At 39.4% G+C, this 27,109-nt stretch overlaps 1 protein-coding gene and 13 non-coding genes across 14 annotated transcripts in view; 1 reads left to right on the plus strand and 13 right to left on the minus strand.

The window, feature by feature from the left end:
• Positions 1–27,109, minus strand: part of LOC149088547 (cytochrome P450 4c3-like) — a 39,153-nt gene that overhangs the window by 10,697 nt on the left and 1,347 nt on the right. The window contains exons 2-6 of the mRNA XM_089248068.1: positions 25,394–25,506; positions 13,817–13,902; positions 6,719–6,912; positions 2,095–2,164; positions 437–563 (exon numbers count right to left, since the gene is read on the minus strand). Of these exons, the coding sequence (XP_089104194.1) occupies positions 437–563; positions 2,095–2,164; positions 6,719–6,912; positions 13,817–13,902; positions 25,394–25,506 (590 nt within the window). The remainder of the gene's footprint in view (positions 1–436; positions 564–2,094; positions 2,165–6,718; positions 6,913–13,816; positions 13,903–25,393; positions 25,507–27,109) is intronic.
• TRNAG-UCC (transfer RNA glycine (anticodon UCC)) lies at positions 4,253–4,324 on the plus strand. Its single transcript has one exon. It is a non-coding gene; the product is annotated as a tRNA-Gly (tRNA).
• Positions 17,480–17,551, minus strand: TRNAG-UCC (transfer RNA glycine (anticodon UCC)). The gene has a single exon. It is a non-coding gene; the product is annotated as a tRNA-Gly (tRNA).
• On the minus strand, positions 17,735–17,806 carry TRNAG-UCC (transfer RNA glycine (anticodon UCC)). The gene has a single exon. It is a non-coding gene; the product is annotated as a tRNA-Gly (tRNA).
• On the minus strand, positions 17,988–18,059 carry TRNAG-UCC (transfer RNA glycine (anticodon UCC)). Its single transcript has one exon. It is a non-coding gene; the product is annotated as a tRNA-Gly (tRNA).
• On the minus strand, positions 18,499–18,570 carry TRNAG-UCC (transfer RNA glycine (anticodon UCC)). Its single transcript has one exon. It is a non-coding gene; the product is annotated as a tRNA-Gly (tRNA).
• On the minus strand, positions 19,263–19,334 carry TRNAG-UCC (transfer RNA glycine (anticodon UCC)). Its single transcript has one exon. It is a non-coding gene; the product is annotated as a tRNA-Gly (tRNA).
• TRNAG-UCC (transfer RNA glycine (anticodon UCC)) lies at positions 20,274–20,345 on the minus strand. Its single transcript has one exon. It is a non-coding gene; the product is annotated as a tRNA-Gly (tRNA).
• On the minus strand, positions 20,781–20,852 carry TRNAG-UCC (transfer RNA glycine (anticodon UCC)). The gene has a single exon. It is a non-coding gene; the product is annotated as a tRNA-Gly (tRNA).
• On the minus strand, positions 21,034–21,105 carry TRNAG-UCC (transfer RNA glycine (anticodon UCC)). Its single transcript has one exon. It is a non-coding gene; the product is annotated as a tRNA-Gly (tRNA).
• TRNAG-UCC (transfer RNA glycine (anticodon UCC)) lies at positions 21,541–21,612 on the minus strand. The gene has a single exon. It is a non-coding gene; the product is annotated as a tRNA-Gly (tRNA).
• On the minus strand, positions 21,793–21,864 carry TRNAG-UCC (transfer RNA glycine (anticodon UCC)). The gene has a single exon. It is a non-coding gene; the product is annotated as a tRNA-Gly (tRNA).
• Positions 22,046–22,117, minus strand: TRNAG-UCC (transfer RNA glycine (anticodon UCC)). The gene has a single exon. It is a non-coding gene; the product is annotated as a tRNA-Gly (tRNA).
• Positions 23,257–23,328, minus strand: TRNAG-UCC (transfer RNA glycine (anticodon UCC)). The gene has a single exon. It is a non-coding gene; the product is annotated as a tRNA-Gly (tRNA).

Genomic DNA, 27,109 nt, shown 5'->3' on the forward strand with positions numbered 1-27,109 from the left:
GCGGGGGGGGGGTGTCCAGGATGTTCATTAGACTGCCCCACCCTCGTCAAAGCAGGTATTAGAGGCCTCCCCGACTGGTGCAGTTATCTTATCGGTACAGGGTTGCTTAACCTATACATTGTTTTGATCCTGTATTTCGGTTAAAGGCTCTAATGTCATGGGGGGAAAACGTATTTCTCCTGTATTTTCCCGTTTTAGATTTAAAAAAAATGGATATAGATTATAACAGTTTAAAGAAGTTTAAAATCCCTTTATACTTATCAAATCACTGATGTTTATACTAGTAATGAATCGCTATTTTTCGAAGATTTTGAAACATCTTGCACACGATTATGCATCTTAGTTTGTGCTTCCATATATTTTTTCAAGTTAAAAATCTCTCTGGATACGTATTTAAAATTTTCAAAATCCTAGAAAGTAACAGAATATATCTCACTTTTCTGGTGAATTTATCCATGACAGCCAAGTTTCTGAAGAAACTCCGTCCTTTCCTGGTGAGATAATAAACATAATCGTTCCATAGCCAAGGTTGCATCAATCTCTCGGGAACAGCTTTGCATAATCTAGAATTAGAACATCATTTAGGAGGGTCTTTGTTTTAATCGTATTTAGTTAGTCAGCAGCTTTATGACATTAGGAGGTCTTGTAATACGATTTCGTTAGCCATGCACTAACCCAGTGATGGGCAAAACTTTTTTAGGGGCTGGGCCAAATATTTCGGCAGGCCGGGCATCGATTCATAATTGGAATTTTTTTGCTCAGACAGCGCCGTAACTAGCCATTCCTGTGCAAGAATTTACATTTAGACCCCCCGTTCTTGGAAACAGGATGACCCATTTAGGTCCATTCTAGACCCTCCTCCAAATCGGCACCTGCTTAGTTACGGCACTGTGCTCAGAAATAAAGTGGCAGCTTAAGTTTTATACTTTGAAGACTGCCACGGTTTCATTGCAAACCAGGGAAAACGTGTTATCCTTCACAACTGTGAAAAAATAAGTATAATTTTAAAAATGTTTATGCGTATAAAATGTTCCATTTTTTTTGTATACACGCCAGTTTTCAAATCAATTCTTATTTAAATTCTTCGCACCAATATAAATTTCTCATATACCTTCATTTGAACTTTACATTCCTAAAGAACGTAGGGAATTTACATGATTGTGGGCAAGTCGCCTATTATAATACATAAAAATTTTATATTTATTAAAATTTTATACGAAATACAAACAACTGATTTGTTGAAAATGTAAATTTTTAAGAATTTTGACAATTTTTGCTAAATTTCTACAAAACTGATTTTAAACTTTTTAAACTGGATTCGAGACCACAATGACGCCAACATATGTTCCGCACAATGACCCCCCAACACAGTGTTTAGTTTTAACTAATAATAATAGATGGCGCATAATCGATATAATTCCGTATGTCTAAGTTTTATATACGTACTCTTGTGGATTTATAAATAAGCTGTTTCTCTCTGGAGAAATATAGGTTTTAGGATCCCAAATATGCTAGAAAAATACGGATGATTCAATACACACAGGAAATGACATTTGTTACCAAAAACGGTGCCAGAGGGCAAGAAAAACTGCTAACTGGGACTAAAATCAACGAAAAATGACCAAATGGTGGGAAATGAAGCACTACGGCAAATCGCTGTGAATTAAAACGTAGTTTAGGGGAAAAAGCGAGATGAATATATATATATATTGATATTTTCACACAAAGTCATAATTATGATTAAAAAAAAATTAAAGAAATAAATTTTAAAGTTAGGAAAACAATTATAATCTTTAATTTCAGTTAAACTCAAATTTAAAAAAAATCCTCGTTTAAAATTAGGGAAAAAGTTGTTTGTTTTGTAATTTTTATGAAGAAAAGTCGGGATGGGGTCAAAATTACAGAATATTTCCGGGATAGAAAGGGGATCATATGGTCACCGTATTTATATAAATCGTGTTCATTGCACAAATGTCGTGTTTTATACGAGTGTTTGAATGAAGTTCTTTTCATGCAAAGGATATAAAATAAATAAATAATTATCAACATATTAATAATTGTAGACAAACGTAATTAGTTAATTATAATACTTACGCGTGCAGGGATTGTACATATGTTGAAGAGCTGTCACCCTGAGCGTTGATTTTCTTACCCATGGCAGTTTCTATTAGAAACGAAAATCGTTGATTATTGTTCACATTCCCGCAATTATTTTATACGGCGATACACTGATTAATATGCACCTACTTATAATTCATGCATAGTAAACCCTCGATATAACGATAAGCAGCGGATCAATTGGTTCCCAACTTCGAGGAGCGATCTCCCCGTTCAAAAGCTTTGCCACAGAGAGCAACAGGCCTCCCACGGTACAATTTTTCAATTATTACACTTCATTCATGCTTGGAAAAATGGCAGATGGCAGCGCTACACATAACAAGCATTACACAGAAACAAACTTCATGTTAGGTTCACAACACGTACACGCAGTGGTGGTGGGTTTAGCGGGCTTTAGCCCAGCGCGGCAAGTTCAAAGGGGCGGAAAATTTGAGGAGTGAGTGACAAAAAAACTTGTAGAACGGGGATAGGGCAGAAAAATGTATGTATCCCGTAATAAATCCGCGTCTTCCCGGATAACTGGGGACTAGATTAGTGTGTGGCCAAAAGGGACTTGGAGAGTTTGGAAGAACGTGAGTGAGCAAGAGAGTTACTTGGAATGTGAACAAACATGTGAATGACCAAAAAATGACCTGCAGAGTGAAGGACCAGGTCAATTAGTGACCTAGAGAGTGTGAAAGCATGTGAATGACCAAAAGAGTGCTCTAGAGCACGTGTAAACGTGTAAAGGAACAAAAGAGTGACATATAAAGCAAGGCACCATATCAATGAGCAACCAAAAAAAAGTGACCTAGAGCGTATGTGTGACCAAAACAGTGCGTAAGCATATGAGTGACTAAAAGGATGACAGAGAGTGCGTGGGAGTGACCAAAAGAGTGATTTAGAGACACACAGGTGTACTGGCCTGGATTCATTTCTCAGCCACCTTGTTGGGCATTTTGCGTGTTTGTATTGTAGGCAAAAAGTGTATTTGTATTTGTATTTAGGCAGGTGCAAAAGGTGCGGTCACACCGGACCGCAAACTTTAGGGAGGGCCCGCAATTTTCCCGAAAGAAACCCTTTGCTTCTGCAATGAGAAATATTTGTGAAAATTTTATTTTTTCTCTTTGAAACTTACATTGGTGGGAAAAGAAGTAGATTCCAGTTTCAACACCAATAACATCAAAGCGTTGATAGCCATTCAAATTAGTGGAGGAATTCCGAAGAGCATATGGGTAAATTTATATTGGGATCATCTTCCCCCCCCCCCCCAATATTTGTAATACTAATGGAAACATTGGGTTTTATAGCCCTTCCCTCACCAATATTTTTGAGCCTTTCCAATATTTCCTATGAGGGCCGCAACTAGATGTTTGGCCAGCTGGGGGAAAGTACGCATTTTGTCTCTCCTCTCTAATATTGAAGAAGAGATTAAAGGGTGAAATTTGTGGTCTCTCTGCTCTGGCACCCGGGACGCCAGATCCGCCTACTCCCCCTCCCCCAGTTGCTTCCCTGTTTCCAGTATACAATGAAAATTAACATAATTTAAAAAAAAAAAGACTTCTATGTCAACATTATTTTACCTTCAACACGCACACATCATAATTTTGATCTCCATCACACTGTTTGTACAATTTTCGTTGGATGCTGTAAAACCAAGACTGTCAAAATATTTCGGTTTCGTAAATAATCGGGGAGTAATTATATACATTTTTTTTGAAAGGGCCGCAATTTACTTTTTTACTTTTTTTCACCGGGCCGCGAAATTCCTAAGCCAGGTCCTGTAAGGCCACGGAATAAAGGGAATTGTGAGAAGAGAGAAATTTTTAAAAAATTACATATCTGAATCAAATTTCCAATTAAGGTAATTTCAACATTAAATCGAATAGGAAACTCCAGAATAGGATCTCTAAAATTTTCGAATTATCCAAAAATTCGGACTAACCAAGTTCACCTGTAACTTCTTTCTGTTGGTAAAACCAACACTTGGTAAAACGCGGCCTTACCGTGGCTGAAGCGACCGAAGGACTCGTTTGTTTCTTCTTGCGGAGTTTTTTTTCCCCGATTTCTCTATTATTGAATGGTACAATGAACGTTTCCTAATAAACTGTGTCATAGAATTCGTTGGACTAATAGGGTCAGCCAGTAGAGACGAGCGTCGGTGGTATAACGGTTAGCATAGCTGCCTTCCAAGCAGTTGACCCGGGTTCGACTCCCGGCCGACGCAATGGTTTTTTTTTTCCCCAGTTACATTGGCCGCACGAATTAGATTTTAAAATTACCTAGTGACTGGCATTAATTATAACCATAATAACCTTTGCTCAGTCAAACAAGAGACCCACGAATTATAGAAAGCCTCACATTAGTTCTTAAATTATTTATTTAGATTTAATTCTGATTTACGTTCATTTTTGAAATTAATTCTGTTTTTTTATTAATTCGGAAATTATTATTTCTCTTTCATGTTTTTCCTAATTTTTAAATTACTTCTTTCATTAAATAAGATTTATTCTAAAATTATTTCTTTCGATCATTTCAGAATTTTCATTAATTCCAAAATAAATTGTTTAATAATTTTTCCGAATTTTCGGAAATTTTTGCTCTCAATTATTTCTGAAATTTTATTATGAATTTTCATCAATTTTTTTTTCTTCCAATCAATTCTGAAAAAAGTTATTCCAATGAATTCTGAAAAAAATTTCTCCCGTCCGGTTGTTTCTTCTACGTGTTTTGAATTTTCGTAAGTTTTGAAATTGTTCTTCTTTTTTCTAAAAATATTTCTGAAATTTGAAGTTAAGTTATCACGGCGAAATTCTTTCAAATTTCTGAAATTGTTTCTTCAATTTATTCTGAAAGTTCTCTTACATTCTGAAACAATTTCTCCCAATAAAATCTGGAAATATTTCTTCCGATAGGTTTTAAATTACTTCTTCGATCACAACTCTGTATTTTTATAAATTTCATTCGTCAAATAATTTTCTGAATAAATGATCTGATCTAATGAATCTGATAAATTTCTTTCATCAATTCTGAAAAAAAATTTCAAATAATTCCGATATTACGTCTTTCATCAAACAAGAATTTACATTAATTTCTTGCTGCTTAGGGTGCGGTGCATGTGTATTTGTATAAAATTAAAACTAACAAAAGAGTTGACGGAGATAGTTTTCATGACTTATAAATTATATTGTTATAATTATGACTATAATTTATAAAGTCTCATCTCATATATTTGTCAATGCTCAATTTTTTTGCCGATAACTACAAATTTCAATTCATCGCGATTTCCAAAAGCCCTTCATTTCCTCCTCATTTACAGTTTTTCAGTAATTTTAGTAACAGTTTGTGATTTTGACGACTTATGCCAATGTTTTTGGAGACAATCGATGATGTCCCGTATTTTGCCTATTAATATCTCAATCTTCCGTATTTTTCTCAATGAAATATGGTCACTTTGTCATGATGACTGACTTTTTTCATGAATCACAATTTTTGTTTACTGCACTTTGTAGCAGCCCTTTATTCCCCCCCCCCCCCCAATTCAGCAATTCTAGCGAATTTGTCCGAAACTGCATTTTTCTACGGCACAATTAGTGATATCCCATGCATTCGAAGAAATATAATTTCCCTAAGTGTGAAAACGGGCTGATTTTTCATTTGAACCTATAAGGATATTTCTTATATCAGTTACAACAATTGAGTAATTATACTGAGAAATTGAATTTTCTGGATGTTATGCCGAAACTGATATTTGGAAAGAATACTGCTAATTTGGAAATGAAAACTGCTGTAGTTGAGGCTGCCGACTCCACTCAGCGCTTCACGCTACTAATGCGTGTTATAAGGAACTGAAACATGTGTCTGAAACATCACAACTGAAACTGGTGTATTGGTTAGCGCACTTGCCCGGTATGCAAGGGGATCCGGGTTCGATTCCCGAAGGCGGCAAATCATTTTTCTTTCCAAATATCAGTTTCGGCATAACATCCAGAAAATTCAATTTCTCAGTATATTTCAGGCAGGAAAAAATACCATCTCTTCAATTGCGTAATTTTTCATTCAATTACAATTAAATTATCAAGTCTGCCTACGGATTACGTGGAAATCGTTATGGACCATAGGTTGAGAAACGCTGACTCGGAGGACTACCAGCCATTTCTCACGTTGAAAACATTATAAGCCATTGCTCATCTGACATTTTAATGTGAAAAACGGTGTTTGAATTTTTTGGTGCTTTCATTTTTTTGCTACTTTACCCTTCAATTATTTATTGTTATTGCCAAGAGAGCATGCCTGAGCATGTAGTATGAACCTTTAGGGCAAAGGCGTTGGTAAATGAAATTAGTGATCACTGGAAAGTAAGATGAGGTTGGGTAAATGATCAAGACGTCTTAAGAGCATCATGGGCCTCCGGGCCAAGTGATTTTTCTGAGGCCCTACCAGGAAAATTCTCACAAATTTCAACCATAACTTTTTTTGTGAGGGCCCCTCTTATCTTGAGGCCCCATGCTTTAAGACGGCACTGTTTCTAGGGCAAGGGAACCCATTGATGAATTGTCACTACTATGACGGAACAGTTGATAATAGATCACACTGATGTTTATTAGAATGCTTAACTCACCACAAATGATATCAAGAGTGCAGAGTGAAGTGAGTGGCCCAATGTCGACGAACTTGTCCGTTTTCATGAGATTACCGAGTATATTGGCGAAAACACGAGCCTGCTCATTGAACACAGGAATGTATTCGTCCAGGATCTTGAAGTGGAATGCCGGTGTCAGAAGCTTCCTACGGTTTCTCCACTTCTCATTTTTGCTGGAATGCATTAATTAAATATATATAAAAATCAAAAGCATAATCCAAAAATTTTTTTCTTTTCAATCATACATAAAACAAGAAACATCCATGAAAATCCTTGAAGCAGCCCTGAAAAGTTCAAATTTTTAATTCCGATTCGGGGCTTGTTGTCACGAAATGATCGAAAATCAGTCCTTAGTCATATTGCATTCAAGAATCCACATTGGTCTTTATTTCAAGCATGTGCTAGAGTTTCCATATAGGTGCTCTCTTTCCCCCCCCCCTCCACCCCCTCGATGCATAAACGGTGCTCTCAATGTGGAAAAATTTGATTTGATCTGTATTTCAGAGTGGTCAAGTGATTATCGCTATATTCAACCCAGGAATGAAACCCGAATCCACCTAGGCGCTTAAACCGTAATATTCGAATGCCTTCGGCCTATAGAAATACGATTAACTAAACTGTGCGTCCTCTCTTTTTATAAATCACGCACCCCCACACCCGACGAGTTGAATAACAACACCATGGTATCCATAACTTGGCGCGCTATCTTCGTACTTGGCGACACATGCCTAGTAATGAGTGAAGGAAATTTAGATTTGTGTTATTCGTGGCTTCATTTAAAAGCGGAAATAAAGCGCATTTTAATATACAAGAGCAATACGGTACCTAACTTTCACAGATGAAATTCCCAATCAAAATTAGTGCGGTAATTCTATTTTTGTTGTATAAATTTATTTTCTCCCTCTTATTTTTCATGGTTCATAATACACAGGGGCGTACGCAGGATCGACCTTTGGAAAGGACAGAAAATTCTTATTCCCCAGAAATTTTGAGACAGAGTTAATAATAAAATACTCACCAAAATGCATTTAAATTAACGGAAATTTGTTAAAATGGCACATGGGTTTTTTTTCCGATGTTTCAAATTTCTTAATTGAAATAGTAATTTTTTTTTAAATTTTTGGTTGGCTTCGGAGGGGAGGGGCGGGGCCGTATGAGCCTCCGGTGGCACACATCCCTGTGGATCCCAGGCCAGATTTTTCACGAGGCCCTGTTTTGTGATTTTCAGTGAGAAAAAATAAATGAATAAAAAAATGTGAATTGTTCCGGGCTTCCGAACTGGAGCCCTACGGGCCATGGCCAGAAAAAAATTGGATGAACCACGGCTATGAATTTGCCATAAGAGCTGAAAAAATTTAATTTTCATGGACATTCCGTACCAAGAATATATGTACACATCTGACAAACTGTCAAAATCTCGCCAACTTTGCACGTTAAAAAAAGGTAATCTTACTTTTAATAAATAATGCATTGCAACCAAAAGCACAGCAGGATTTCGGCATATCGAGTGATTTTTCAAACACTCACGGTGTCCACCGAAGGAGTGATCATTGGAATAACAAGGAATTTCTTCTTATTACTCGTGAAAGTACCCACTCGTCACGTGGTTATTTATAGGAAACTAAAAGCAACTCTGCATGCGCGATCTATGGGGCCGTTCAATTATTACGTCATCATCGATGGGGGGGGGGGGATAAAGCTTACGTCATCAACCACCCTTTATGAAAATATGTAATATTTTGAATAGCATCATACGCTGTGCGCCAAAAACGAGAAAAACATTTCGATAGTTTGCGGGCACTTGAAGTAATAGCCCCCTCCCCTCTCTATTGACAGTGCACTGAGGAGCCACTTTAGTGATCTCTAAATGTTTCGCGGATCCGAATGATCTGGAAATGTGTCCGGGCCACTCAAGTACTCTGGAACTGTGCCACGCATCACTCAAGTGATCCGTAATTATACGCCGCGGATTACTTAAATAATCTGGGAATGTGCCCCGGGTAACTTGAGTGATGTAGAACCGCACTGGAAGCCACTTAAGTGCTCTAAAACTACGTCACATGCCACTTAAGGGATCTCTAAATGTGTCACGGATCGTTAAAGTGATCTGGAAATGTGCCACGGGCCGCTTAAATGTTCTGGAATTGTACCACGAAGCGATCTGTAGATGTGGCGCTTAGTTCATTTTTCTTTTGCACAATTAGGTTTGAGGAGGGCAGGCCGCATTAGATAACCCCCCGGGGCAATATTTGGTCCGCGGGAGTTTATGCGATTCATCATTGTATGGATTAGAGGGTAGGTCGCAATGAATTTATTAAAGATAAATTTTGCGTTCATAGCCTTGAAATAACATTGAAATTAACAGAAATTGATTATAATAACATATAAATGTATTTTCTCTCCCGAAATTTCAATTAAAAAAATAAATTTTTGATTGTGAGAGAGCCCCTCCCCCCGTGTAGGTCTCTGACCCCCACCAATATGCGTTAGGATTCAGAGGGGCAGAGCAGGATGACGAAATTATGCTGACGGAGGGGTCAGAGTTTTGCTGATAAGGGGGAGGGGGTCAAAAATGGATAAACATTTGCTTACGTAATACTTGAACGTCCCCTATGGTATAATATGGTCTAAAACTGTGCTGCATTCCACGCCTTGACCTCTATTGGCCTGAGAGGCGAGATACTAATTTCACCATTTACTATTAAGTGAGTCAAAAAAAAAAAATATTTATATATTAACTATTTGGGAAAAATATTTTTAACGTATTATTGATATCGTGAATTTTTAAAATATTTGTTAAATTTTAGTTAGTTTTAGAATAATCTTTTTCAAACTGGACTGAGAAAGTGACCGAAACATAATGATATATCACAGTACAAGAAATGCCGACATGAAGAAAACATTGAGAAGGCCTGAAACTTGCTGGTCGTCCCGTATATGCGGGACTCGAGCACGTACGCAGGAGAGTAAAGGTGTATTTGCATTGTTTTTTCAGAAATCATTGGGGGTACTCAAATGGCTTCAGCCCCTAGGTTCCGACGCCTAAGCACAGTACGGACTTTTGTATGAAGAAAATAGATGGCGCTTTATTCATAATATAAGTCATATTCGTATACTTTTTTATTGACAGTTTTAGGCCATCATAAAATCCCCATTATTCCACCACAGAGTCTACAAATAGGTTCTAGGCCAATAGGCCTATATTAAGGCGCGTATGGATTAGCATTAGTATATACTTACATTATAGCGCGTTATTGTTTTCACACGTGGCCAAGAGCCTGGCACTGCCCTGGTCCATAATCACTGGAACCATAGAGAAGGGCAGTTTCACTAGCATATATGATGTGGTGGCGTAGATAGATTGATGGGCTATGGGAAGGTGTTGCCACTTTTCCAACAGATATACTTTGCGTTAGAGGTCCCGTAAGAAATATTAACGTGGGTATCTGTCTGGGGGGGGGGGTATTTCTAGTTCAAGCATCATGGGGGCCCCTGGGCAACAAAGTGGCATTCTGTAATTCCCTAATTAACTGAAAGTTCTGCTTAGAAATTTCTTTACTACTCTCGAAAATTATCGTACAAAATTGGATTATGCACCCCCCTCCCCCACCACCTCCGGGATGTGCCAATGCATTGAGGCGGGCGGCACAGATTTCGTTGCCAACCGTAAATAAATGGATGAAAAGATCTCTCAAAAAAGTATTTCCTATTTTCCGGCCCATGATGTAAAGCGAAGCAACGCGGATTGTATTTTTCTATGCAACGTCATTCGGTAATCCATAAAATCAAAGTTTGTCCAGCTGCTGATTGATCGATCCTTCAACCTGCCGTTATTTTTTCATGATAAGAAACGAAAACCTGTACATTCATTTCCCCGTTTCAGGGGTCTGTCTAATACATTTCTGTATATAAAACTAATAATGTTAACAACAATAAAAAAAAAAGGTAATATTTACTCATTAATGTTCCAAATAACCAAAATTTTCTAAAACAACTACGAGGCCAAACATCAATTTAAAATATTCGGGGTAGGCTGTGTCTCAAGTTTTGACGTGAATACGTACTTCGTGTCATGAATCGCGTGTGTTTACTTTCTTTCCTTTAAAACGAACACGGCCCACACTCATTTGACTTTAACCAGCTTTAGCCATTGCCCCCACGTCAAGGGGCGGGACCGTTTATTGGAGTGAACTTTATTAAAGAATTAAATAGATAGTGGTATTGACTGATTTATGGCAATGACTTAATGTGTGTGTGTGTGTGTGTGTGTGTGTGTGATGTGGGTAATACCGGATTTTGTCTCTAGAATACCTAACAGGCGATATCGTTATCGTGTATTTATGTTGTGAACTCCCCGAGATATAGCGTAAAACTATTTCGTTACGAATGTGGACCACGGGCTTGGCGTCCGGACCGGAACATGTATTTATTCACAAAAAAATCGAATTCACACAAAAAGGTCTCTTCGCGCTCTCCTAAAAGTCATTCTTCCGCTTTCCCGAAGCTTAGTTCGTACTGGACTGGAGTATGCTATAAGATTTTGGAAACCATACCTATAGAAAGAGACATGGACTCAGTGGCGTCGGAGCCGGGGGTGCTGTGGGTGCTCGAGCACCCACGGAAGTTTGTAGAGCGGGTTCGAGCACCCACAGAATTGATTCAAAAATCGAAATTTCCTATATGAATCTCAAGACGGGCACCCACAGGTTCGAAACAGTTCCGACGCCCCTGCATGGACTGTTGTGGTCTTGTTATTGCATGAAAGTTTTCGTTATGCAACGTTTTGCGCATACATCCAGTATCGTCAGATGATTTAAAAGTCGCATTCATATCAAAAAGGAATTAGCAAATATATTATCTGAATATCTGTTCTCATTACCGTCATGAAATCAAACCAAGAATTTGACATGAGGGGAGAGGAGTTCAGGGCAAAGCAGGTATTTTGAGGTCTCTGCTGTTACGTTTGATTAAGTAAGCGGCTATATGGTGTAGAGATTTACGCTGCCTATATATATACACGTTCACCAGACCCATCTAGTAGCAATACATGCCAAATGATTAGTGAATGTAAAACAAGTTAATGCCTTCTCTGAAATAATAACCTACCACAGCACTGCAATGCAAATTGTTTTGATTTCAGTGAGAACTTCGTTGTGGGATTTAATGGTCACGTGTTAAGCGGCTACTAAATACTTTACCACACACTAAATTCGGCCGTATCGCTATATTGTAATTCACTACCGTTAACGAGTTGGGTTGAAAATGATCACGCCGTCTATCGATGGTCACCTCAAGCTCGTTATTAATATAATATAATCTTGTTTTCCGTATTCTTTCCTCGGTTCGAACCTGGGACCGGACGGCAACAGGTAATATACGAGCATCTTACCACCACGCCACTCGTGCACAAACATTCACACTTAGTGCTGCGCCGGCCGGGAGTCTAACCCGGGTCAACGACTTGGGAATCAACAGTTACGCTAACCGTTACATTTCCATAAAAGGTATTATATCATTATGATACAAATTACTTTTAAATTAAATAGCAATATTGTGTTATAGCGTTGTATTTGTATTTGTATAATAATTCAAATTTTAACTTTTTTTAATAATTTGTAATTAGTTGTGGGGAAATCGATTTCAGACTAGATTAGAAAGACCACAGTGATTAAAAAACATATTATGTTCAGTTTTTTTTATAATGAATACAGAGATGGCGCTTCGTGTATTTTATCAGTCATATTTTTTACTGTTTATTGACAGTTTTTTGAGTTTTACCATTTGAATATTTCAAGCGCCTAGTATGTTTTTTTTAAATGTAAATTAAGATAAAATTTAGTATCCATGCAATGAGTACGTAGGGCCTCCTACGACGAGGACTTTCGCACTTTCTCGTGTGCGTCCCACTAACTCCTTATGCAATTCTCATGAAGGACCATATAGAGTAATAAAAACATACATGTATCATTAGTCTATGTGAAGGACATACAGAGTGTTCTACAATCGATTGTAGAGCAAGAAAACGGTGACAGATATTAAAGTCATATTTGCTTAATATAAATTTGCTAAGTCAAGAATTTCAGATTCGCCATCCATGTTGCAAGGTTAAAAAAAAAATTATTATGGGAACGACACCCGGTGTCCAAAAAATCCAAGCAGAACGTTGTTATCCTGTCTCTCCTGATGCCGACAAAAAATTTTCTCCGTTTCTAAGTGCAATAATCACTCATATCTGAATTTAAAAAAAATCTGTGGAAAATTGCGAAAGAAGCGTTGTTTTGTTTTTCTTTCTCAACTTCCCTCCGATTTTTGAATTCAAATAGCTCTTGGAAACGGAAATTTTTTTTTGTTGGCATCAGAAGAGGCAGGGCAACAGCTGTCTACTTCGGTTTTTGGATACTGGGTGTTTGTATAATACGATTTTTTTTTTTAAATTTCAATAACTATTCATCCCCTTGCAACATGAATGACGCAGCTGAAATTCCGGACTTCGCACACTTATATTCCGCAAAAATGACTTTAATGTCTGTCAACGTTTCCTTGCTCTCCCATTTTGAAAACCATCAGTCGATTGTGGGACACTCTGCAGATCGCTGCAACAGTGGCATGATATCCACGGAGTCCTTCGCAGAATAGTATTCAATTAACAATAAAAAGGTCATAGTTTTTTCATTTATGCTCACGGACACTTTGACATCTCTCCAATGAGCTCAACAACAGGGTCTTACGCGGAATCGACTTTTGGAGGGGGCACAAAAGTCTTGTGGGGGAGGGGGGGGGGAAGCAGAAAATATTTCTTCCCGAGAAATTTTCAGTTACCACCCTTTGTGAAAACCATTTAAATTAACAGAAATTGGTGAAAATAGCATTTAAAAGGTATTTTCTTTCCATACGTTAATTTTCTTTTACCGAAAACTTAATGTGTTTTTTCCTTCTAATTTTTGGTCAGGTTGCAGGGAATGAGGAACGGGACCCCCGCTGCATACACCTCTGCCCAACAGCTCCATGGACCCTGGTTAAGAACCTTTGCCATAGAGGGAATCTGAAGAAATGTACTAAAAGTCTCGGAATATTTACCTGTTCAAAAGTCCTTCTTTCAACCATGGTGTCAATAAATCGTATTCGAAACCTTTTTCAAGAATTTCGGTGCTATTTAGAACCGGCTGAAAAAAAAAAATTCAAGAATTTTAAAATTGCTTAAATTAGAAACAATCATGCAAAAATTATAGTAAAGGCCAAATTAATTTGTGTTCAGAACAAAAGGCGGTCCTGGGCAAAGTAGACATTTAGGCAAGGAAATTTTTGCTCATGACTTGTTTCTTCATACCCTGTATATTGCATGCATGAGTGTGAAGGTTTCTTTTCTGACTTGAGTGTCTCTTAACGGCCCTGTAGACCCATTTATTAAAACACCACTGACTCCGTGAGCGGCTTTCGTGGCAAAAATCCATGAAAAAAGTGTTTCACCCTTTCCTTTATGTGTTAATCCGTACATATATAAGCAAGAATTTCAAAGTCCTTTGCATTATTATTTTTCAAAATTATATTTTTATTTTAAATTTTCAAAAAAATAGGAAAATTTCAAAGATATTAAAATCGTTTGCGTTAGAAACAATCACACAAATATTATGATTGAAATAAAATTTATTTATGCATCATTTTTTTTCCGAATTAATTAAAATTCAGAAAAAAAATAAACAATTTCAAAATAAATAAAATGTAGAATCAATTCTTAAAAAAAAAATTCAGAACTAAATATAAAATGATTTCCAAATTATTTCAAATTTTCGTAAATTTATTGGCTCTTTCTTCAATGGGCATGCGTCCCAGTTGCCCTCCCCCCGCTTTAACACGCTCTTTTTTGTGAGTCACACAAAAGATGATGAAAAAATTTAATTCATGTGGACATAACACCATTACATAACACCAAACATGGCCCCCGCTCTGTCCCTTGCGGGATATAAGCGGATTACCTTGCGGCTGGGCCATGCTGGAAGAACTCTCCTGACATCCGGGCCCGGCGAACATCACCCGACTCGCAAGCCACCGGGTCCGTCCCGCCGGGACCCCACTCCATCCCAAGCAGCCACACTCCGGGAAGCTCCCGGAAACCTCCGATGGTCAAGAAGGAGTACAGGTGGACCGCCTGCCAGATCTCCGACCCAGCAAAAACATTCCGAGGCACTCGGCTCCCCCAGTCCACGAGGGAACACCCCCGTCCGCCACTCATCGCCCAAAGGAGCAACAGAACGGAACCAAACGTCCGTCCCCCTCCGGCAGCCCGCGCCCGTCCATGCCAACACCGCACTCCGTCCCCACCAATCCATCCGCAGATGGACCCTTGGGATCTCGGTTGCCAATCACTCGCTTCAGCTTCTTTGCCACCTGAAAGAAAACATGCATACATGGCACATGGAAGCACTGAACAAAAATGACAGCAAGTGCTTAACATCAAGTGGAAATTGTCAGGAAAGAACATGACAAACATCGCAGTTCTGTTAAATGAGCGGGACAGAAGAGAAAAAAAAAAAAAAAAATATATATATATACAGTGATATGGTGAAAAATATTCCCATGAAACATCACAGTCCATCCGATGAATATCCAGGATTACAGAGCAGTGGGAATTCGAGAGACTAGACACAAAATAGTCTCACAAAACATCACAGTCCAAAATGCATTCCAGAACAAAACCAGCGTTGTGGTAATTCATGGTTCACTACAGTAGATCGTAGAGCTTACAAATATATATATGGATACATGTGAGTAAATGCAAATACATAGAAAAGATTACAAGAAAAGATACATAGATACATACAAACATACATAGAAAAGATACATGAATATGTGAAAAAGTATAAGAAAGGCAACGGAAATCTGAAGAACATCATTGTTCTAATTTCACTAAGAGTTGACAATGGGAATTCATGTGAAACCTCGTTGTTCGATGAAACAATGAAAAGTTTATGGTTCGTAATCTGAGTCTGAGCAAGAATCACCTACATCATGACCCTCTACAATACCAGTCACTGGTCTAGGATGGATGAAAGAGTCTTGATTATTTTCAAGTTGATTGATGAGCATTTTAATTTGATCGTGGAGACCAGAGGTATTGAGCACTGAAGTCATCCACGATTGAACATCATTTGCCTGGACCCGGATGTGTAGATTCGCGGTCAAAGGGCAAGTGGTCGCGTAATGGTACGATGTGCCCTCCTCCCCGCATTTGCACTTTTCTGTTCTCTTGTGGAACCTGGCAAGGTAGGCGGGAAATGGACCGTGTTCGGAAAAGAAGAGGATCATTTCCCTAGTCCATTTCCTAAGCTTGCAGTTAACGGTGGGGAGCAAAATTTTGCGACCAGTCTTTCTCTCGTTAGACCATCGATGCTGCCATTTGGTCATCATTTCTTCATGAAGAATGTTGGTTGCCCATGACACGGGGAGAAATATCGTGAAATCTGGTGAAGCTCTGGTCGTCGCTGATTTGGCCAGTTGATCGGCCCGTTCATTACCATATGTGCCCTCATGGGCTTTCACCCAAGCAATTTTAATATGTGGATTGTCACATAGAACTTCACGGATTTGTCGGGCCGTACGATGTTGAGATAATGGGTCTTTGATGGCAAATATGGATGACAGAGAGTCAGTGTATATACTCACTGGTTTTTTACATTCTAGAGCCTTTTGGACGGCCATATGAATTGCAAAAAGCTCCGATTGGAACACAGTATTTGAGTCATTTAATTTACATGACCATTTGTAGATTTCCATACCTCCTTTAAGTATGATGAAGGCTGCAGCCACGCCGTTTTCTGATTTTGAACCGTATTCATTCATGTGGACAGCGTCACAAGTTATAAGAAAAAAAAATACATTGCGTTGCACCGGGGTCAACTGCTTGGAAGGTAGCTATGCTAACCGTTACACCACCGAAGCATGTTACGTACTCCATACGTATAAAAAATGGCTGCTCTATGTGACTTACTTGAGAAACGATTAGTCTACTTAAGAAACCACTCCTTGAGAAACTCCTACGTACGCACGATTATGCGTATGGTCACTCGTTATACACAAGTTTCTCACCCGCAAGTGGCAGAAAAAACGCATATCCGGATCGTGAACTCAAAAACGATGTGTGTGACTCCCTGTGTTACATCAAATTCAAGACTGGTACCTACAGATTCGATTCCGACGCCCTTGATAAGTAGCGTAAGTGAATAAATCTAACGTCTGGTATTATCTCTGAATATAACGACTTCGGTAACCGAAGTCAGCTTCTTGAACGGAGGAGAGAAATCAGCAATTAAGTGAACATGTAAATATGATTACCATTTCTGTACATTTGGATTCTGATGCGCGCTTTGAAGGGAGGTATCTGATAACGCGATAGTTTTCTCGTATATCAAAATTCAGCAGATTATGCCAAAATATTTGTGATTATTAGATCTGTGAAAAGATTAATTATTATGAGTTAAAAAACATAAAATAAAAAAAACCACTTGCGTCGGCCGGGAGTCAACTGCTTGGAAGGCAGCTATGCTAACCGTTATACCACCGACGTTTGTTTCGCAACCCATACGTATAAAATGGCTGCTGCAAATGACACATTTAAGGAACTAGGACGAAAACATGATACACAAGATTATATCACTAAAGCTACAGCTCTTTAAATTCTCATCGCCATTTAAAGCTGTATTTTTGAAATGTTCTGAGTGACATTTCTGTTAAAAAAAAACCGCTTGCGTCGGCCGGGAGTCGAACCCGGGTCAACTGCTTGGAAGGCAGCTATGCTAACCGTTATACCACCGACGCTTGTTTCGCAATCCATACGTATAAAATAGCTGCTGCATATGACACATTTAAGGAACTATAGGACGAAAGCATGATACACAAGATTATAGCACTAAGGCTACAGGTCTTCGAATTCTGACCGCCATTTACAGCTCTATTTTTGAAATTTTCTCCGTGACATTTCTGTTGAAAAAAAGAACTACTTGCGTCGGCCGGGAGTCGAACCCGGGTCAACTGCTTGGAAGGCAGCTATGCTAACCGTTATACCACCAACGCTTGTTTCGCAATCCATACGTATAAAATAGCTGCTGCATATGACACATTTATGGAACTACAGGACGAAAACATGATACACAAGATTATATCACTAAAGCTACAGGTCTTCAAATTCTGACCGCCATTTACCGCTCTATTTTTGAAATGTTCTGAGTGACATTTCTTTTAAAAAATAACCACTTGCGTCGGGCGGGAGTCGAACCCGGGTCAACTGCTCGGAAGGCAGCTTTGCTAACCATTATACCACCGACGCTTGTTTCGCAATCCATACGTATAAAATGGCTGCTGCATATGACACATTTAAGGAACTATAGGACGAAAACATGATACACAAGATTATATCACTAAACCTACAGGTCTTCGAATTCTGACCGCCATTTACAGCTCTATTTTTGAAATTTTCTCCTCCGTGAAATTTCTGTTTAACCAGATTTAAAAAAGAAACACTTGCGTCGAACGCGGGCCAACTGCTTGGAAGGAAGCTATGCTAACCGTTATACCACCGACGCTTGTTTCGCAATCAATACGTATAAAGTGGCTGCTGCATATGACACATTTAACGAACTATAGGACGAAAACATGATACACAAGATTATATCACTAAAGCTACAGGTCTTCGAATTCTGACCGCCATTTACAGCTCTATTTTTGAAATTTACTCCGTGACATTTCTGTTGAAAAAAAGAACTACTTGCGTCGGCCGGGAGTCGAACCCGGGTCAACTGCTTGGAAGGCAGCTATGCTAACCGTTATACCACCGACGCTTGTTTCGCAATCCATACGTATAAAATGGCTGCTGCATATGACACATTTAAGGAACTATAGGACGAAAACATGATACACAAGATTATATCACTAAACCTACAGGTCTTCGAATTCTGACCGCCATTTACAGCTCTATTTTTGAAATTTTCTCCTCCGTGAAATTTCTGTTTAACCAGATTTAAAAAAGAAACACTTGCGTCGAACGCGGGCCAACTGCTTGGAAGGCAGCTATGCTAACCGTTATACCACCGACGCTTGCTTCGCAACCCATACGTATAAAATGGCTGCTGCATATGACACATTTAACGAACTATAGGACGAAAACATGATACACAAGATTATATCACTAAAGCTACAGGTCTTCGAATTCTGACCGCCATTTACAGCTCTATTTTTGAAATTTTCTCCTCCGTGACATTTCTGTTTAACCACATTTAAAAAAAAAAAACACTTGCGTCGAACGCGTGCCAACTGCTTGGAAGGAAACTATGCTAACCGTTATCCACCGACGCATTTTCGCAATCCATAAGTATAAAATGGCTGCTGTATATAGCACATTTAAGGAACTTGGGACGAAAACATGATACACAAGATTATAGCACTAAAGCTACAGCTCTTTAAATTCTCATCGCCATTTACAGCTCTATTTTTGAAATGTTCTGAGTGACATTTCTGTTAAAAGAAAACCACTTGCGTCGGCCGGGAGTCGAACCCGGGTCAACTGCTTGGAAGGCAGCTATGCTAACCGTTGTACCACCTACGCTTGTTTCGCAATCCATACGTATAAAATGGCTGCTGCATATGACACATTTAAGGATTATAGGACGAAAACATGATACACAAGATTATATCACTAAAGCTACAGGTCTTCGAATTCTGACCGCCATTTACCGCTCTATTTTTGAAATGTTCTGAGTGACATTTCTGTTAAAAAATAACCACTTGCGTCGGCGGGAGTCGAACCCGGGTCATCTGCTTGGAAGGCAGCTATGCTAACCGTTATACCACCGACGCTTTTTTCGCAATTCATACGGATAAAATGGCTGCTGTATATAGCACATTTAAGCAACTATATACGAAAACAAGATACACAGGATTATAGCACTAACGCTACAGGTCTTCAAATTCTGATCGTGATTTACAGATCTATTTTTGAAATTTTCTCCTCCGTGACATTTCTGTTTAAAAGAAAACAAATGCGTCAGCCCGGAGCCGAACAGGTGTCAACTGTTTGGAATGGAGATATACTAACCGTTATACCACCGACGCTTGTTTCGCAATCCATACGTATAAAATGGCTGCTGCATATGACACATTTAAGGAACTATAGGACGAAAACATGATACACAAGATTATAGCACTAAAGCTACAGCTCTTTAAATTCTCATCGCCATTTAAAGCTGTATTTTTGAAATGTTCTGAGTGACATTTCTGTTAAAAAAAACCACTTGCGTCGGCCGGGAGTCGAATCCGGGTCAACTGCTTGGGACGCTGCTATGCTAAACGTTATACCACCGACGCTTGTTTCGCAATCCATACGTATAAAATGGCTGCTGCATATGACACATTTAAGGAACTATAGGATTAAAACATGATACACAAGATTATATCACTAAAGCTACAGGTCTTCGAATTCTGACCGCCATTTACCGCTCTATTTTTGAAAAGTTCTCAGTGACATTTCTGTTAAAAAATAACCACTTGCGTCGGCCGGGAGTCGAACCCGGGTCAACTGCTTGGAAGGCAGCTATGCTAACCGTTATACCACCGACGCTTTTTTCGCAATTCATACGGATAAAATGGCTGCTGTATATAGCACATTTAAGGAACTATATACGAAAACAAGATACACAGGATTATAGCACTAACGCTACAGGTCTTCAAATTCTGATCGTGATTTACAGATCTATTTTTGAAATTTTCTCCTCCGTGACATTTCTGTTTAAAAGAAAACAAATGCGTCAGCCCGGAGCCGAACAGGTGTCAACTGCTTGGAAGGGAGATATGCTAACCGTTATACCACCGACGCTTGTTTCGCAATCCATACGTATAAAATGGCTGCTGCATATGACACATTTAAGGAACTATAGGACGAAAACATGATAAACAAGATTATAGCACTAAAGCTACAGCTCTTTAAATTCTCATCGCCATTTAAAGCTGTATTTTTGAAATGTTCTGAGTGACATTTCTGTTAAAAAAAACCACTTGCGTCGACCGGGAGTCGAACCCGGGTCAACTGCTTGGAAGGCAGCTATGCTAACCGTTATACCACCGACGCTTGTTTCGCAATCCATACGTATAAAATGGCTGCTGCATATGACACATTTAAGGAGCTATAGGACGAAAACATGATACACAAGATTATATCACTAAAGCTACAGGTCTTCGAATTCTGACCGCCATTTACCGCTCTATTTTTGAAATGTTCTGAGTGACATTTCTGTTAAAAAATAACCACTTGCGTCGGCCGGGAGTCGAACCCGCGTCAACTGCTTGGAAGGCAGCTATGCTAACCGTTATACCACCGACGCTTCTTTCGCAATTCATACGGATAAAATGGCTGCTGTATATAGCACATTTAAGGAACTATATACGAAAACAAGATACACAGGATTATAGCACTAACGCTACAGGTCTTCAAATTCTGATCGTGATTTACAGATCTATTTTTGAAATTTTCTCCTCCGTGACATTTCTGTTTAAAAGAAAACAAATGCGTCAGCCCGGAGCCGAACAGGTGTCAACTGCTTGGAAGGGAGATATGCTAACCGTTATACCACCGACGCTTGTTTCGCAATCCATACGTATAAAATGGCTGCTGCATATGACACATTTAAGGAACTATAGGACGAAAACATGATACACAAGATTATAGCACTAAAGCTACAGCTCTTTAAATTCTCATCGCCATTTAAAGCTGTATTTTTGAAATGTTCTGAGTGACATTTCTGTTAAAAAAAACCACTTGCGTCGGCCGGGAGTCGAACCCGGATCAACTGCTTGGAAGGCAGCTATGCTAACCGTTATACCACCGACGCTTGTTTCGCAATCCATACGTATAAAATGGCTGCTGCATATGACACATTTAAGGAGCTATAGGACGAAAACATGATACACAAGATTATATCACTAAAGCTACAGGTCTTCGAATTCTGACCGCCATTTACCGCTCCATTTTTGAAGTGTTCTGAGTGACATTTCTGTTAAAAAAAACCACGTGCGTCGGCCGGGAGTCGAACCCGGGTCAACTGCTTGGAAGGCAGCTATGCTAACCGTTATACCACCGACGCTTGTTTCGCAATCCATACGTATAAAATGGCTGCCTCATATGACACATTTAAGGAGCTATAGGACGAAAACATGATACACAAGATTATATCACTAAAGCTACAGGTCTTCGAATTCTGACCGCCATTTACCGCTCTATTTTTGAAAAGTTCTCAGTGACATTTCTGTTAAAAAATAACCACTTGCGTCGGCCGGGAGTCGAACCCGGGTCAACTGCTTGGAAGGCAGCTATGCTAACCGTTATACCACCGACGCTGTTTTCGCAATTCATACGGATAAAATGGCTGCTGTATATAGCACATTTAAGGAACTATATACGAAAACAAGATACACAGGATTATAGCACTAACGCTACAGGTCTTCAAATTCTGATCGTGATTTACAGATCTATTTTTGAAATTTTCTTCTCCGTGACATTTCTGTTTAAAAGAAAACAAATGCGTCAGCCCGGAGCCGAACAGGTGTCAACTGCTTGGAAGGGAGATATGCTAACCGTTATACCACCGACGCTTGTTTCGCAATCCATACGTATAAAATGGCTGCTGCATATGACACATTTAAGGAACTATAGGACGAAAACATGATACACAAGATTATAGCACTAAAGCTACAGGTCTTCGAATTCTGACCGTCATTTACCGCTCTATTTTTGAAATGTTCTGAGTGACATTTCTGTTAAAAAATAACCACTTGCGTCGGCGGGAGTCGAACCCGGGTCATCTGCTTGGAAGGCAGCTATGCTAACCGTTATACCACCGACGCTTTTTTCGCAGTTCATACGGATAAAATGGCTGCTGTATATAGCACATTTAAGGAACTAAGGAAGAAAACATGATACAGAAGATTATAGCACTAAAGTTACAGCTCTTCAAATTCTGATTGCTCTATTTTACTATCTTTACAGCTCTATTTTTGAAATTTTCTCCGTGGCATTTCTGTTTAACCAGATTAAAAAAAAAAACGAATGCGTCGGCCGGGAGCCGAACCTGGGTCAACTGCTTGGAAGGAAGTTATGCTAACAGTTATACCACCGACGATTGTTTCGCAGTCCATACGTGTAAAATGCCTGCTGCATATGACACATTTAAGGAACTTGCAGCTCTATTTTTGAAATTTTCTCCGTGACATTTCGGTTTAAAAAAAAAACACCTGCGTCGAACCCGCGTCAACTGCTTGGAAGGCAGCTATGCTAACCGTTATACCACCGACGATTGTTTCGCAGTCCATACGTGTAAAATGCCTGCTGCATATGACACATTTAAGGAACTATAGGACGAAAACATGATACACAAGATTATAGCACTAAAGCTACAGGTCTTTAAATTCTAATTGCCATTTACAGCTCTATTTTTGAAATTTTCTCCGTGACATTTCTGTTGAAAAAACGAACTACTTGCGTCGGCCGGGAGTCGAACCCGGGTCAACTGCTTGGAAGGCAGCTATGCTAACCGTTATACCACCGACGCTTGATGCACGGCGATAGCCATTACAGATGGCTGCTTGACGTGACATACTTTCTTGATGCTTGAAATAAATGGTAAAGAAAATAAGAGGGGGAAGAGAGAGAGAGAGAGAAGTTTTTTGCTATTGAATAAAATGGCTGTCCCTTGCTGTTTGGTATCATGTATTTTGCTTGTGGAGTTTCGAAGTTCCCGGCTCTCTCGGTGATGCAACGTTTTATCGTGACGGATTTTTGAAAAACGTTTTAAGCGGGATTCACTGTATTGACAAGAAAAATATATTTTTTTCCGAACCAATGGAAATTGATAATTAATTAATAAAAGAAGTAATTTCAGTAAATAAAAAGTTATCAATTATTTTTGTTCCTATTCAGCTCGGGCTCCATTGAAACCTTCTATTAAAATTTCGCTACATTGCATCAGTTGGTAGCTCGCGGCAGTGTGAAAAGTTTCAATTTGGCCTGCCGTGTGTGAAAGTTTGAAGACCCCTGTTGTAGAGAATGTTGCGAATAGAATGCAATTCCCGGTCCTTAAGAACCGTGAGTGCGCATTGAATATGAACTTCTTTGTCACGAATAAGAGGAGCACGTTTCAGCGCAATTATTTGTAATTTTGTATTTTCCGTGATTATTTTTTCTGTCTATAGTATGACAGTAGTCTGTCTATGGTTAACAGACGTCCTCCTTTTTTTGTGTCAATTCAAGCGTCATCCTACGTTTAGGAAAATTCACTTTTTCGTCCTCCTTTTCAGGTTTCCGGAATTATTCCCCCTTTTTTTATAGGCAAGAAGAAAAAAAACCCGCAAAATACATTTCTTGACCGGTTTTTTTGCCAGTATAGTGACGCCATCTGTTGTAAAAATTATAAAAAGTGACGTTTCCAAGGGTGCGCGAGCAGGCGTCCTCCTTTCTCAGTTTTCGCGCGTGAATCTGGTAATCCTAGATTATTACTGGCTTTTATTATTATAGCACCGTATCGACGAATTTCGATTTTTTTTATTTCGATATTTCCATTAGTCTCCGTTGCTCCTCAGGGACGCAGTGGTTAGATGTTCGTCTTCCGCAATGGAGTTTACAGTAAGGCCCACGAATCCGGGCAAGAACATTAAAACAAGTCCGTTACCTACCGACACCTGGGTGACTGCCGATATATGACCAGAGTTTGTATGCGGTAAAAGAGTAGCCTCCACACGTATAATTTCATATCGTTCCAGTAGAGTTAGAACACATTTATTATTTTGAGCAGTTTTTTATAGGAGTGCAAAACCACATTTGGCAATTTCGAAGCCCTGAACTCTATTTATTTAATTAAAAATCGATTTACTTATGACACTTCCAATTTCTCTCACACGATGTTCATATTCCGTTATCACGGCATTGAACTGACTTTCGACTATTTATTACGCCGGGATTCATTGCCCGATTTTAAATTGAGGCGGTCTCGGGTGGAGAGGACCTACCTCAACGGCTGGGGTCAAGTACTGTATTTTTGGTTAGCTAGTGAACATGCACCGTTTGAATATAGAGCTCTCAGATTGCTCATTAATGCTGAAATTAACCCCAGCCCATTTCAGAACTTTGATGTAAGTTAAAACAATATTTGCGACGAAATCCCGGTATAAAAACAGAGACCTCATAACAGTGCCGTAACTAGGCAGGCGCAACAGGTGCACCCGTACAGGGCCCATTTGGAGGGGGGGGGCCCAGAATGGGTCTAAATGGGCCATTCTGGGCCGAAGAATGGGTCGGAAGGGGGTGCCTAAATGCAAATTCTTGCACAGGGCACAGGAATACACAGGAATGGCTAGTTACGGCACTGCCTCATGAAGTGAGGTAAAATTAACTCTTTGATCAAGGCCTTACTTTGACTGAGGGCCCTGGCAGTCAGCGAATGTATGTTGCTTAGAATTGGGGGATAGGGATCCATAATTGCCCTGGACACACCTCACTTGATCATCTATGAATCAGACAACTTCGAGATCTACAGTTTAGAGCTGGTTCGGAATGGCTGGAAAAACACATAATAAAAAATGAATTTTATGTATCCTGAATTCTTAAAGACTTATCCTTACCTCAACAGTTTCAGGTCTGAACACCATGAGTATTGGCTTGATTCCTCCCCAAAATAGCCACATCCCTTCCTTTCGGAATACGTAGGAATATCCACAAACCACTTGAAACATCACTGAATGTAACAAATGAAACAAATGATTATATATTTTATCATCTAATTAAATCATGATTAATATAATCAACCTAAATAGAATTCACCAACTATGGGAAAAAAATTTGCATAGAAAAACGTGAACGGACGTCACTAAAATATATAACTTCATCACCTATGGCCTTCTTTGTTTCTTCCACAATTAATTTTCTCATAAAGTCACTTTATGAGAAAATTGATTGTGAGAAATTGTTTTTTGAAAAAGATTGATCTTCGGACCCCTGGGCTAGAGTTCAGTGCACTTCCCTTTGGGGGCGGGGGGCAGGTTCTAAGCAGGGACGTCTAAAAATCATAGGCCTCCGGGCAGAGTGATGCTCTTGGCTGTGTACTTAGCTGAAAGTAAACAACATACTTCTCGACAAGTATGGTACCAAAACTCATTATGTAGGCCCCTCTATGGACATGAGGCCCACAGGCAGTATCCTATGCATTGAGATGGGCCTGGTTTTTTTATGGTTGTTTATGCTGGATTACGGAAGTAGTCGCAATGTCTTTCTCGCTATAATTCACTTAAGAGCTATATATATTTATATATGAATGAATGTTTTTATAACAGCTGACTGATGTGAAGATATATTTAGGAAAGAGAAAATTCAACTGCCCTTGCGGGAAATCGAACCCACGTCCTTTCACTTTCCGGGTGAACGCCTTAGGCCACTAGACTACAGTGACCACTAGACAGGTGGCATGGTCAGAAATTGTGAGCTTTAGTCTGAGTTAGATTGGACCGACCGTCCATGTACGATCCCGTTCAGTGCACACGAGCTCCAAGGAAACATTGTCACATTCGTTGCCTCTGTAGTCTAGTGGTCTAGGGCAGCGTTTCTTAACCTTGTTTTGCGCATGGTCCCCTTTGAAGCATACTTTTTTTTCTCGTGCCCCCTGTTTTGCCCAGAATCTTCTTCCTTCATCTAGAAGCAAGGCCCCTTATACGTATTGAATTGATTTTTTAAGTGAATTTATATCGAACGAAAATTTTGCAAATAAGATTTGTTTCCAGACCACTGGCCTAGAATGTATTGAGCTCCCCTCTAATCTGAGTTCTATTTAGGACCGTCTCAACATCATGGGCCCCTAGGCAAAGTGATGCTATGGTAGTCCCATACATAGCCGGAAATAAGCAGCCTACATATTTCCTACTTATTTTCACAAACAAAACTTATTATACTATATAACATATCATGAGGGGTGGGGTCACTTATGGACATGAGACCCCCCGGGCATGACCACAAGAGTGGGACTGACAGAGCTGCAGTCCGGGGACTGATATGGCTTTCATAATTTTTTGTTTTTTCACTCTATAAATTTTATATGGGGGAGGGTGTTCTGTGAAAAATCCAGCTGGGGACCTGCAAAAACCCCCATCCTAGGGAACCTGCTGTAAAATGTAGGCGGCGAGGCCTGGGTGGGTCCATGCCCTAAGACGACACTGTGTATTATGGGTGGTTTTGTTGGATTCTGTAAGTGTATAGTCTCTAATATAAAAGCTTTATTTCTTTACCCCTTAATTTTTCTTCTCAACTCTCTGCAGCCCTCCAAACCACCTGTCATGGCCCCTTTCTCC

Source organism: Pholcus phalangioides, unplaced genomic scaffold (assembly GCF_987345545.1).
Source record: "Pholcus phalangioides strain wild (caught in Gottingen) unplaced genomic scaffold, Ppha-v1.0 ptg000003l_1, whole genome shotgun sequence".
Taxonomy (NCBI): Eukaryota; Metazoa; Arthropoda; class Arachnida; order Araneae; family Pholcidae; genus Pholcus; species Pholcus phalangioides.